The sequence below is a fragment of the Lynx rufus genome, unplaced genomic scaffold (genome assembly GCF_022079265.1).
Source record: "Lynx rufus isolate CCGP_SWC_20201006 ecotype Redwood Valley unplaced genomic scaffold, mLynRuf1.p SCAF_37, whole genome shotgun sequence".
NCBI classification, from domain to species: Eukaryota; Metazoa; Chordata; class Mammalia; order Carnivora; family Felidae; genus Lynx; species Lynx rufus.
The window spans coordinates 1,603,836-1,616,569 of record NW_025814853.1 but is presented as its reverse complement, the minus strand read 5'-3'; the positions used below and the strand labels follow the sequence as shown (position 1 = coordinate 1,616,569).

Here is a 12,734-nt window from a genome sequence, read left to right as displayed (position 1 = left end):
AAAAAAAAAAAAAAAAAAAAACTTTTTTTTACATGTTTATTTATTTATTGAGAGAGAAAGAGAGAAGAGAGAACGCTGGAGCAGGGGAGGGGCGGAGAGAGGGAGACAGAATCCCAAGCAGGTTCTGCACTGTCAGTGCAGAGCGGATGCGGGGCTTGAGCCCACGAACATGAGACCATGACCTGAGCCAAAATCAAGAGTCAGATGCTCAACCGACTGAGCCACCCAGGTGCCCCTCAAAGAGCTTTTTCCCATATTTTCCATCTTAGAGGTCAAAATTTAAAAAAAAAAAAAGAAGAAGAAGAAGAAGAATGTATTTCCAGGCGCACCTGGGTGGCTCAGTCAGTTGAGCATCTGACTCTTGATTTTGGCTCAGGTCATGATCCCAGGGTCATGGGATTGAGCCTCACTTAAGGCTGCACACTGACCGTGGAGCCTACTTAAGATTCTCTCTCTCCCTCTGCCCCTCTCCCCTGCTCACACGTGCGCACGTGCTCTCTCTCTCTCTCCCTAAAATAAATTAATTAATGTAAACAGTCCTCTATCCTTTTTAAAAAAATGTTTAAAGGCATGTATTTATTAACGGATTTAAAATTATAAATTCGTTATATATTTCAATAAATATTTCTACGACAAAGACATTTTCAAAAAACCATTGCAAATCTCTCTAAGGTCTGCCTTATCAGAAGCCCACTGGACTCCACACTGTCTTCCAACCTGCTGTGACGTGTCGCTTTGGTTGAAGCGGATGGAGAAACTCTGGCCCCACAAGGGTTCGCAGGTGAAAAGGGCAAGAACATCAGCACGTCCAAGTAACTGAGAACGTGCTTCTCTGACATCACATCGAAACTCGGCAAATTGTAGTTGCTTAAAGGTTAGAAGCAACCTACAGGCACAGAGCACTAAACGGGCTACCCGATCTATCGGAAGCACAACCCCTTACTATATTAAAGCGCACCGGCCTCCCTTTGAGTGGATCTCTTGCCCACGGAGGTTTCGGTAAGAGTGCGGATTGGCCCTCTGGAAACACAGGCTCACTGAATTATGCAGACGTTCCAGATGAAGGCACATTGCACTCCACGTTTCGTATCCAAAAAATCCTGTCCACTCTACCATCATCTCGTCGGAAGAGTGGGAAGCTGGGCAGCTCTCAGGGGCAGACACAGGTTTTCCAAAACTCTTCATTTTCACCTGAAAGCTCAGATTTTATCCCAGCCACGCATCCTGTCAGTCTTCTTCCTTGAAGTGACAGCTCATCGTTTGTTCTGGAGGAAACGTCTGCCGGAGACGCCAGCCTGAGCACCCAGAGTCGCCGTTAGCCTCCTTTCGGGTCCAGCGCGGGTGCCCCGCGAGAAGCAGGTGGCCCAGCCGGGGGCCCCCACAGGGCTCTTCCCAGGGCCACCCGCCACGCGGTAGGGGACGGCAGGCGCCAAGCAGGCGAGATCTGACACAGCCCATACTTGTTACAGTGTCACCAGGGGCATCGTCAAGTGGGGTGGAACTGTTGGCCGTGATGGCACAGCGCAGGGAAACAGCAGCCCAGCACCGGCTGGGCGTGACTCACGCCCTCGCCACTCCCCTCGCCACTTCTGCACCATCTGCTCAGATCCCAGCGCAGAGACCAGGAAAGGCCACTACCACCTTGCACTGCTATCATTAGGTCATCTCCGCACCCACTGTGGGGCCCAAACTCACGACCCTGAGATCCAGAGTCGCACGCTGCACTTGTATGATTATCCAAATAGGGGAGGGGGAGCCCAGAGCCCACCGCCCACCGCGGGAACAGGTGAGCCGCTCCCTTGGCACAGTTCTCTGCTTTTACATCCCCGCCACCGCCCCGGCCGTCTTCCCTACACATTTGGTTCTAGACGCGGGGGCCTCACAATGTGAATTTTCAGTCACTGTGATACCACTCTCTTTGTTTCAACTAGGCTTTGTTTCTCAAGTTCAACTTCCCTCATCGCGAGCCCCGTAACTCAGGCCCCTTGGCAAGCCGTTTATTTAACTCAAGCCTCAGTTTCCTCAACCACCACACGGAGATAATAATCCCCAGCCAATGTAAAGAACACGCCCTGTGCAGAAGCCCGTCCCCCCTCCAGTCACTTTGTCCTCAGTACATGTCCACCATGTACCAAGCACCATCCCGTGTGCTAGCATCGATGAGGTCTCGGTCTTACGACAAAATTTCCGTTCTGGGGGTGGGGATGTAGTGGAAAATACCAGAGAAAGAGAGAGCGACCATGAGTGGCTGGGGAGCTGCTTTCGAGGAGGTGATGGGGGAAGGCCTCTCAGCGGCTGACTGTGGAGGATATGGGGAGCCAGTTACCAAGAGCAGAGGCGGGGGTGTCCCCAGGCCTTTCCATCGAGGAAGCAGAAAAGGCAGGGCCAGACCACAAAGTGAACCGGGGTGAGGCATCTGCACTGAGCTCCAAGCACTCGGGAAGCCAGGAGCGGTCCCTCCGGGTCAGAACGCCTGTGGGGGAGACCAGTCAGGACGCAAGCACAGCCTTCCAGGTGAAACACCGTAGCTGGCTGGGCCAGGCTCGCGACGGGCAGAGACAAAATGAGGCGATCCCATGTAAGATGCACTTTGGAGGCCAAGTCGACAGGCTCTACTCATGAGCTGGACAGGGCCACGAGGAGAAGGAGAGGAAAGAATGAAGGGCACATTCTGGATTTACAGCTTGAACACCCGAGTGGGGGTTGAGGCAAAGCAGGCATTCATCGTTCTCTACCTACTCCTCCGGCACACTTGTAGGCACCGTGTGTGTGGCAGTGGTTTTCCTTCAGGTTTCTGATTCCGTCCCACAGGTGCAAGGCAAAGATCTAACTGAGACCAACTGTCCCCACTCGCTCCCTTTCCAGGGGACAAATGAACTCTGATCGCCATAAAGCATCACGGTAAAACACAAACGGGAACATACGTACACATCGGCGTCAGCCATAGGCCCGCGAATTTTGAACCGCGAATCATTTACGTAAGTCTAATTATTTGAAAATGATAAGCCAAAATTGCTATTGATGCATATACGTATCAATTCACTAAAAGCAACAGAATTAACCAAACAACAAACTAATTTGATAATAACAGTATTAAACAGGGGCGCCTGGGTGGCACAGTCGGTTAAGCGTCCGACTTCAGCCAGGTCACGATCTCACGGTCCGTGAGTTCGAGCCCCGCGTCGGGCTCTGGGCTGATGGCTCGGAGCCTGGAGCCTGCTTCCGATTCTGTGTCTCCCTCTCTCTCTGCCCCTCCCCCGTTCATGCTCTGTCTCTCTCTGTCCCAAAAAAAATAAATAAACGTTGGAAAAAAAAAAAATTTAAAAAAAAATAACAGTATTAAACAGTAACTTAGTAACTAAAATGCAATAATAGTGGCATTTGAAAGGCAGCGCGGATCCCCCCCCCCCAAAAAATGTGGGAATCCCAACTGAGAGTGGGCAAGGGCTGTGGCTCTGTCGGGATGCCAAACGTTGAGTGGCAGAAGACTTTTTACAGCTGTCAGTCAACTTAGCAAAGATGTCAACTTTGGGGATCCTTAACAGCTTCACTAAATGGGACACCAAGAGGGAACCAGAAATACATACACAAAATAAAAGTACATGGAATTGCGTCTCGGTCACAGGGAGCAGCAAAGGCCAAGTCTGCGTTCAGGGCGCTTCCCGGCCCACCAGGCCAAGTGGGACGCGTAGGGCCTGCTCCGGGACAAGCAGGCCCACACATGTCGCCTTACAGACAGCCTGGCCTGGACGCCTGTGTGCTCAAGATTCCTAGAATCAATCAGAGCAGCTGCCTGGCGTGGCAGTCACGGAGCACAAGTCACACCCAGGGAACACGCTGGCCAGAACCAGCCCCACAAACCAGGTTTGTTCGGCCCGCAGCGTCGGTTGGACTCCTTCATGTCTCGTAACACCTGAAAGAGCGCCAACATTTTTAAATTGGAAGCCTTCACGTTAAAAAAAAAAAAAAAAAAAAAGTCTTCTGGATTCTCAAAGAAAAAAGACAGAGAGAGAGAGAAAGGAAGAGAGATCTGGCTGAGGCCCAGCTGCCCCCTTCAGCTGCTGTGGCCTGTGCTCTCCAGAGCCCACCTTCCAGAAAATCAGACACGAGTCCCATGTCGGCTGCCGTTTATCTCCGGCCCTGTGCCATTCTTCTTACACCTGGCCTGTTTCCTTCACTCATGCTTCCTTCTAGTTCTTAGCATCATTTGGATTTGCAACTCTGTCCTGGCAGGGGTGCTGAGAGGTCTCGTTGGGGCTGAGTCAGAGGAAGAGACTACAAGGGCAGTTAGACGCCAAGCTCCCACACGCTGAACTGAAAATGTTATCTGCTGATTTTCTTCTTCATTAAACACCTTGCAAAAAGGTCAGACACGGCAAACGTTTCTCCCCTGGCTCTTTTCTAAGGAGTAATCTCAGTAATTACTCAGACTCAGAACTTTTCTTTCTCTTAATAACCTATGACAAGCTTATCAGAAAATGTTACCATTCACAAATTAATGTTTTAAGCAAAAGGTCAAAAATATATCCATTCATCAGCTTGAACAGTTTGAGCGCGGGTTTAGGGTAGCAGAGGGAACCACATTTCACAAGGAAAAAAATAAAAAATAAAAGTCTTCCAGATAGAATGGGGAAAAAAAAATTATTAGACAGTTACTTTAAAACAAGTTCCTTTTCATGTATGCATAACAACCACAAAAAAAATGTGAACTATATAATTAGTACCAAAGAAGTCCCTAAGACAGACTTTGTACAACCTCTTCCAAAGACCGTTTCTTTTACTCCTTAAGCTGCTTTTGGATGAAATGAATTGTCCTAACCCAAATCAATCACCAAAGGACTGGTTACTAGGGACTGACCAAGCACAAATGCCATAATGGTGATCTTACATAGTTCAACATCATACATGAAAATATATGTAAGCCCAGAGCAATCACACCGTACTATAACAACTACCTCTCTTTTACCACTACGATGCTTAAATTTTAAAAAGGCAATCTTGAAGGAGAAAACAAATCACAAAAAGACAAATTTTAACTGTGCGTAGATGGGAAGGTTCCACCCGCTTGCTCCGGAGACCAGGAAGTAGACAGCGGTTAGTTACGGGCAGGTTCACCAAGATTGGCTGTTTTCTTTCCTACTGGCCATTTGTAAGTCACTGTTCACACTCCAACACCATGGAGACCCCCTCAAACCTGGACCCAAGTTCCAACCCATCACCCTCTAACTCCACCGTGGGAGAAATTCTGTCTCCAAGCTACAGCAACGTGACACCACATATATGGAGGGAAAGTCTGGATCCAAGACCAGCTGTTTACAAGGCGGTATGATGAAGTTCATTGTAACTTTAAAACAACCCTGCATGAATTTGTTACTAGCTAAACATTTGCCAGTAATCTTGTTTCCCAGCATAGCATTTAACCTGGCTTGGACAATTAGGGAGAAAAAAAAAAAAAAAAAAAGCAAACTAACCACAGAAGTAGGCTCCCCACGTGGGTACAAGTACTCTCTCTCCCAAGGCATCTTTCCGTCCTGTTAATAACAGCACTTGAGTATACCAAAGAGTGTGTAAGCACTCGCAGTGCTGCACTTTCCAACACGGTTACCTTTCACTGTCCGATTTCGAACTCAGTTTGAGTTAAATTAACACTGGCCGGTGAATACCTACTAACCAGAACAGACTTTTTCCATTTCCGACCCAACGCTGGAGTCTGAAATGGCTTGTGCTCTTTAAGTTGACTTGCAACGTGTGGCTGGGGAAAAATGACCGCTGCTTCCCCCGAGGACACTCGAGTGGCTCTGAACTTTCTGTGGAAGAATCTACCAGGGCCCAAGGGGGCGCGGTGGGAAAATCCACTTACCCGATCCTTCATCCTCCAGCTCTGAGCTAAGGACTTGGAGCCTTCGATTTTCTCACAGTGCCTCTTTTTCATAAAAGCCAAGGGCAGGTTCCAGTCTGTGAGGTCGGCCTCATCTTCCTCCCCGAGTCCCAGAAGAGGGGACTGCAGCATCTCGGACTCCATCGGGGGGGGAGGGGGTGGGGGAGTCCTTGGCAGCAAGCGCTCGAGAACCTCCAGCCTTAAAAACTAGCGTGTACCGGAGCGGTACATATAAGAAGTAAGAAACAGGGAAGGGGGGCGAGTGGAAAAAGAAACGAACGGGAAGTGTGCGGAGACCCCTACTCGGGCAAAAAGTCTGACACCCTTCTCTCTAACTCTGCGCGGGAAGGCGGAGGGGGTAGGAAGAGCCGGGCGGCGGGGGGGAGACCGGGCGGACCAAGGAGCTCGGCGCGCACACACACGCACGCCCCCAGGTCCCACGCCACGGGCTGCTTCGGGGGCTGCACGTCCCAGGAGTGGCTGCGAGCGGGGCTGTCAGAGGCGTGGGAGACTTCAGGCCTCACGATGACCCTGCTCTCGGCCTCCAACGCCTCGGCCGATCCGAGGACAGGAAGGCCGCCCGCTCTCGGTGCCGGTTCGCCGACCGGGCGGAGGTCTCCGGCCGAGGGGGGAAGAGGTTCAGAGCTCGTGGGGTTTCCCGCAGCCACTCTCAGCCCTGCGGGTCCCGCACTCGCCGGAGCTGCTGCAACCAGAGCCAGGACCGGCCCATCGTGCTCGCCCGCAGCCGGCTCCTCGGCCCCGGATCCGCGCGGCCTGGACGGCCCCGGCCTTCGGCCCCGTGCCTCTCTCCTGCCTGAGAACGAGTCCTGAGGAGAGGGCGACGCGGAGGCGCGAAGAAGACAGGGAGTGTGGGCTTATTGGGTTTGGAGAGTTCTGCCCTCTGGTTTGAAGCTACAGTGAAACTCCTCTCATCAGCACATCAAGGAGGACGCCATGTTGCCAAGCCCCAGCATGCATCGCGACCTACGGTGTGACCAACAGGCCAAACTTCCTCAGAACGTTCTGACCGCGCTTCCCAGAATGCGAGGAGAGAAATTCGCCCCCCCCCCGCTTCGTTACTATGGTTACCACAATTCAGCTTTCCAGAGTTTATAGCGTTCATTCAATAGATGCGCGATATCAAAGTCAATCCTATAAACGAAACTATGTCAATTTAGTTAATTTTGAAAAAAGCTTTTTATTGTTACAAACGGATCTACATGCTCCTGAAATTTAAGGAATTCACCCCCTTGTTGTTTCTTCCAGATTTTGAAAAGGCAGCAAAAGCAAGAACTATTGATAATATTACAAAAGAAGATGGTTGGGGGGGTGGGGGTTGCACGTAGTATCCTCCACAATATCAATCAGATTTTCTCCCCCCCACCCCCACCGCCCAGGGAATACCCAGGGGAAAAACTAATTTCAACCATTACAATTTTTTTTGTTATTGAATCCATCCTATTTTCTGAGCAGCTTATCCTTCTTTTGATACAGTTTTATGTGCAAACAACTAAAAGCTACAGGTTTCTTTGCGCGGAGGCACGCCCCCTGCTTTATTCCTCTACTCAGAAAACATTGTTTATTTACAGTGTGTGCGGAACTCTGACCTCCTCTACTAGGAGGGAATAGAGAGCCGAATGCAGCATGTGGTGCCTGCCTTCAATAAAAACAGTGTTAGTGAGCCACACATGTTCCCAGTATATACAGCTTGGCGGGGAGCAAACAGACTGGTCTTCCCGTCTGCATGGGGCTTTGGTGCCTGGATCCCGATGTTGGCTGAATCACTCTCCACCTCTGTAACCTTGGTCAATTGCCTAACTATTTCAGCCTCAGTTTCCTCATGTATAAAACTGGGATAGGGCCTCCTGGGTGGCTCGGTGGGCTAAGCGTCTGACTTCAGCTCAGGTCATGATCTTGCGGTCGGTCTGTGAGTTCAAGCCCCACATAGGGCTCTGCACTGACAGCTCAGAGCCTGGAGCCCGCTTGGGATTCTGTGTCTCCCTCTCTCTCTGCCCCTGCCCTGCCCACGCTCTCTCGCTCGCTCGCTCTCTCTCTCTCTCTTTCTTAAAATTAAATAAACATTTTAAAAATTTCAAAGAAAAAACTGGGATAATGCCCACCTTGAAGGATACAATTAACCCGTGAAGGTGCCTAGTAATAGTAAGAACGCTGAATAGAATACTAACAATTAACTTCCCATAGCTAGAGTGAAACCTAGCAACACTGCCTGCCTTATTAATCTAAAACCTCCGACTGGACACGACAAGATACCTTGTTTCTCTGTGGTTGCCCAGGGCTTGGACACAAAGCGGGGATCCGTATCAAAATCCTGACATTTGTGTTCCTTTCAACATTGAAATGAATAGTGCAATTCCAGATCTTTCACACCTAGCACGTAGTGCATGTTCCAAGCATTCGTTGCATTATTGCATCCCACTGAGCCTGATTCAACCTTTAAAACTCAGGGTAAATTCACCAAAAAACAGATGGAGGCTAAAACCTCCCTTTTCCCAGCTCCCTGGGTTGGCAAACTATCCCCACAAGCACCAGCAGAGGCTTTGGGACTGCAGCAGCGTTAAACCCCTTTATTCCTAACCACTCGGTGGCTTGGGAAAACCCACTTAATCTGTGTGAGACTCAGCGTCCTCACCCACAAAGTGTGTGTCACCTTGGGAAATCATCACTTACCTTGTCCGATATTCTAAATAAAGATAGTAAAGGTGCTGATGGAGGGGGCGCCTGGGTGGCGCAGTCGGTTAAGCGTCCGACTTCAGCCAGGTCACGATCTCGCGGTCCGTGAGTTCAGGCCCCGCGTCAGGCTCTGGGCTGATGGCTCGGAGCCTGGAGCCTGTTTCCGATTCTGTGTCTCCCTCTCTCTCTGCCCCTCCCCCGTTCATGCTCTGTCTCTCTCTGTCCCAAAAATAAATAAACGTTGAAAAAAAAAAATTAAAAAAAAAAAAAAAAAAAAAACAAAGGTGCTGATGGAACCCTAATCTGCCAGGCCTTCAGAATCACCAGGGAAACTATTCAAAAGTAAAGATACCCGGGTCCCGCTCCAGGCCTACTGAATCACGGGGAGGGGAAGACAGGGATTCAGGACTATATTTTGTAATCAGGGAACCCTGATGAGAGTTAAAATCAGTCAAGTTTGAGGATACCGGAAAACACTCTCTCTAAAGACATCAGACAACATTTTCCTCTAATAATTGCATCCCAGCCACATGGTGGGCCCTCAATAAAAATTTGTATCAGGGCCGCCTGGGTGGCTCAGTCGGTTAAGCATCTGACTTTGGCTCAGGTCATGACCTCACCGTTCCCGAGTTCGAGTCCTGCATCAGGCTCTGTGCTGACAGTTCAGAGCCCGAAGCCTGCTTTGGATGCTGTGTCTCCCTCTCTCTCTGCGCCTCTCCCATTCACGCTCTGTCTCTCTGTCTCTCTCAAAAAATAAACATTAAAAAATTGTTTAATTGTATCAAATAATGCTATGAAGAAATTATCCAATAGTCCATCTAATAAATCAGAACAAGACTCACCCTCTCCCCCAAACTACAGAACAAAACACACCCACCATTGTTTTACAAACGTGACCCCAGGATCAAGAAACCATTTGGGGTCCACGTCCTAGGCCGAAGGTCGGGATACACACGTTCCGGCCCCCAGTCCGGCACCGATTCCCGCAGACCCCCCCCAAAGCCTGTGACCTCCTCTGCCCTCAGTCTCCACATCTGTGACATGAGACACTTGAAGAAGGTGAATCTCTAGGATATTTCGGGTTCAAAACTCTGTGATTCATGTACAAACCAGAAAGGGGCTGGTGACAGCCCAGCTCCCAACCTGAAGTCTCAAGAACGGGCTTGAATCATTTCATAGCATCCTGACATTTAAAAGAAACCTCGTCCCAGTGTGTTATGGATGATTCTATTCAAGTCCCAGATAAGCATTTGGAACTGTGGCTCCAGGCTTCTGGAAGGCAGTGAGCGTCGATGACTAATGACGAGCTGGAAATCCAAGGCCGACAATTTCTCACCTGGGTGATCTCATCACCACGGTGTGTGATCTGCTGGCCACCTGGGCCCGCCGTTCTGATCTCCAGTGTCCAATTCTTCACAAGCAAGGACATCTCATGCTTCCCACAAAACCTCTAAATAAGATACTTTAATCTTGAAAACAGTTTTATGAATCTCAAAAAAATGCACGAAACCTGGTCTGATTGTCCAGCTACAAAAATGTTGATAACGTGCCGCTGGGAGTGAACATCCGGCTCGGGACTGGGAAAGGAGGAGGTTTTAGGCCCAGCTCTCATCTGAAACAGCGGAATCGCCTGTCACCTGCTTGTACGCAGAGAGGGGGGCCTCTTCCTGGAACGTGAAGGTAGACCAGATGACCTCTTCCAGCCCTAAAACTTGGGCTGTTTGACAGCCTGAAGCCAGAGACACAGCAAAGTGAGCAGCACAAGATCAAATATTAAAAAACCTGGACGTGTGGGTCCAATACAGTGGAAGTCAGGGGTAAATATGGGAGGAAAACAGGGAGGGGGCCTGAAAAATTGCCACAGTACAGGACATGTTGCCCAGCGAGAACGGGGAAGCTAGATTTTCACAGCCTTCAAGCTCAGCTGTCGGCCCCGCACAACCGACCGAATCTCTTCTCAAAACACAAGCCCGTCCAAGGCAGGAGTCCCATCCTCCAATATTGCAGCTTCTCCACCAAATCAATCAAGGGCATGGAATGTGTTTTGTCATCAAGAATCGGGAGCGAGTCTGGAGGTCAAGAAAACTGGTGCTTCGCTGAGCTATATGGTTTTCCACGCAGGGAGACCGGCCAGCGCCTGTCCTTTCCAGAGATATCTGTGCTTAGCTTAAACCAAAATAGACATAAAGTACTTTGCTTTTGTCTGAGTATCATTACTCCGTTTTTAGCAAAATCCCAGCCACCCGCCCTGGGCAGGTCAGATGCGTTGTTGACGAAGTGAGAAGAGAAGGGAGCGGGAAGTGACAGCCTCAGCATCTCCGTCGGAAACGCAGGCCGCAAGACGCCAAATGTGCCTGTCTCGTTCTCCCCCCTTTTCATCCGTCTAAAAATACGGTGATATTTACGTACGTGAGCTTCCTCCCCTCTCGCACACCTCTCTGTTTCATGTTCTTGTTTTTGTACACTGAGTACGCGTGGTTTGGGGAAGCAGAAACAACGGTCCGTTTAAAAAAGGAGGTGACCCCCGAGGAGCCCGGGGAACTACGATGAAACGTGCTTCTTTTTGAACAAACTTTACCCACCCTGGGCATTTCTTCTTTCCGAACTGAGAGGCTTTGCAGCGGCAGCCTTAAGGATGCAGCCACAAGGCAGAGCCGAGGGGTAGAGAAAACAGGGAGAGAAAACAGAAGTGGATCCTTAACAGAAATGTGACATTTACCCCCCCCCCACCCTTTCCTTCCCACTCTGGGGGCTGTTTTGTGTAGGGCAATGAAGAGCTTGCGTGGGGTACCTAGGATCTGGGGGCAAAGTGAGGCACAAAGGGGCTGGAAGCCAGTGTGCCCCAGGGCCCCTCCCCACCGGCACCGTGGCCCGCCAGTCTGGATAGCCTGGTGCACCCCGCTCCAAGCCTTTACAGGCTCAGACGCCGCTGGGAACTCTTTATGGAGAAGGAGAACAGACGAAGGCCAGTGTCTTTCTTCCCCAGCTCCCCAGCTCCATCCATGGGTGCACTCTCCTTCCTCCCACAGGACCCTGGAGGTCGTCGAATGGCAGGGATATGGTCTATGCCCAGTACAGAGTGTTTGACAAGGAAAAATATATATATAAAGGAAAGCTTTTCTTTTTTTTTTTCAACGTTTATTTATTTTTGGGACAGAGAGAGACAGAGCATGAACGGGGGAGAGGCAGAGAGAGAGGGAGACACAGAATCGGAAACAGGCTCCAGGCTCCGAGCCATCAGCCCGGAGCCCGATGCGGGGCTCGAACTCACGGACCGCGAGATCGTGACCTGGCTGAAGTCGGACGCTTAACTGACTGCGCCGCCCAGGCGCCCCTAAAGGAAAGCTTTTCTGATAGAGACTGTACTGAGAAAATTTGTTATCCAATAAAAAATATACAAACTAAATTTTATAACCTTTTATTTTAATAGAATTGCCTGCAATGAGATTCTACCTTTATGAAAATACAAATAATACAACCAACCGTCTCTTTTTAAACTCTCCATTTGTTATTTTATGTAATATTCACCTCTCATCAGCGATTCTCAGATTCTCGGCACACACAAGACCCTGGGGGAGCAAGGCTAGCCTGACCACGCCTCTGCCTTTAATAGGGGGGATTAGGGAAAATGCCTGTAGCTAAAATATTATAATCCTGGTAGTGAGTGAGTGTTTGTGATGAGCCAAGCCCTTTTCATGAGAATTAACTCATTTAATCCTCCTCATAGGCTCACGTAAAGGCTCCTGTTTTACATCCGTCTTACCAGGAAGAAAATTGAGACACAGAACAATTAAATATCCTTCTCAAGATCTCTCTGCTGGCCAGGGCCTGGCGAGGGTCCAACCGGGGCCGCCAAAGGCCAGGCCCCGGCTCAAACACCTCCTCGGGACCCCAGACTCAAATCCCTTCTCCTGCCCTTCTGTGCCCAGGACCCCAGGAAAGGCACTCGATGCACCCCCGTCCCAATTTCACGTATGAACCGCGAAACTAAGAGTTTCAACGTCTAGACGTTGTTAGTATTAAATGAGCTAATGCCCAGCGCACAGTAAGCACTCAATAAAGGCTAACTGTTATTAACAAAGTGCTGTAAGAAATAAATTCCATCCAGGTTGATTAAAAGGCTTCCTGCAAAACACAGCACGTGTGCCTGAACCTGAAAAATGGA

General features: G+C 49.8%; 1 protein-coding gene across 1 annotated transcript in view; it reads right to left on the bottom strand.

Moving 5' to 3' along the window:
• RPTOR (regulatory associated protein of MTOR complex 1) overlaps nt 1–6,842 on the bottom strand; it is a 332,995-nt gene extending 326,153 nt beyond the window's left edge. Inside the window, exon 1 of the mRNA XM_047093910.1 lies at nt 5,861–6,842. Coding sequence (XP_046949866.1) covers nt 5,861–6,022 — 162 coding nt within the window. The 5' untranslated portion in view covers nt 6,023–6,842. The remainder of the gene's footprint in view (nt 1–5,860) is intronic.
• Between the last annotated feature and the right edge of the window lie 5,892 nt (nt 6,843–12,734).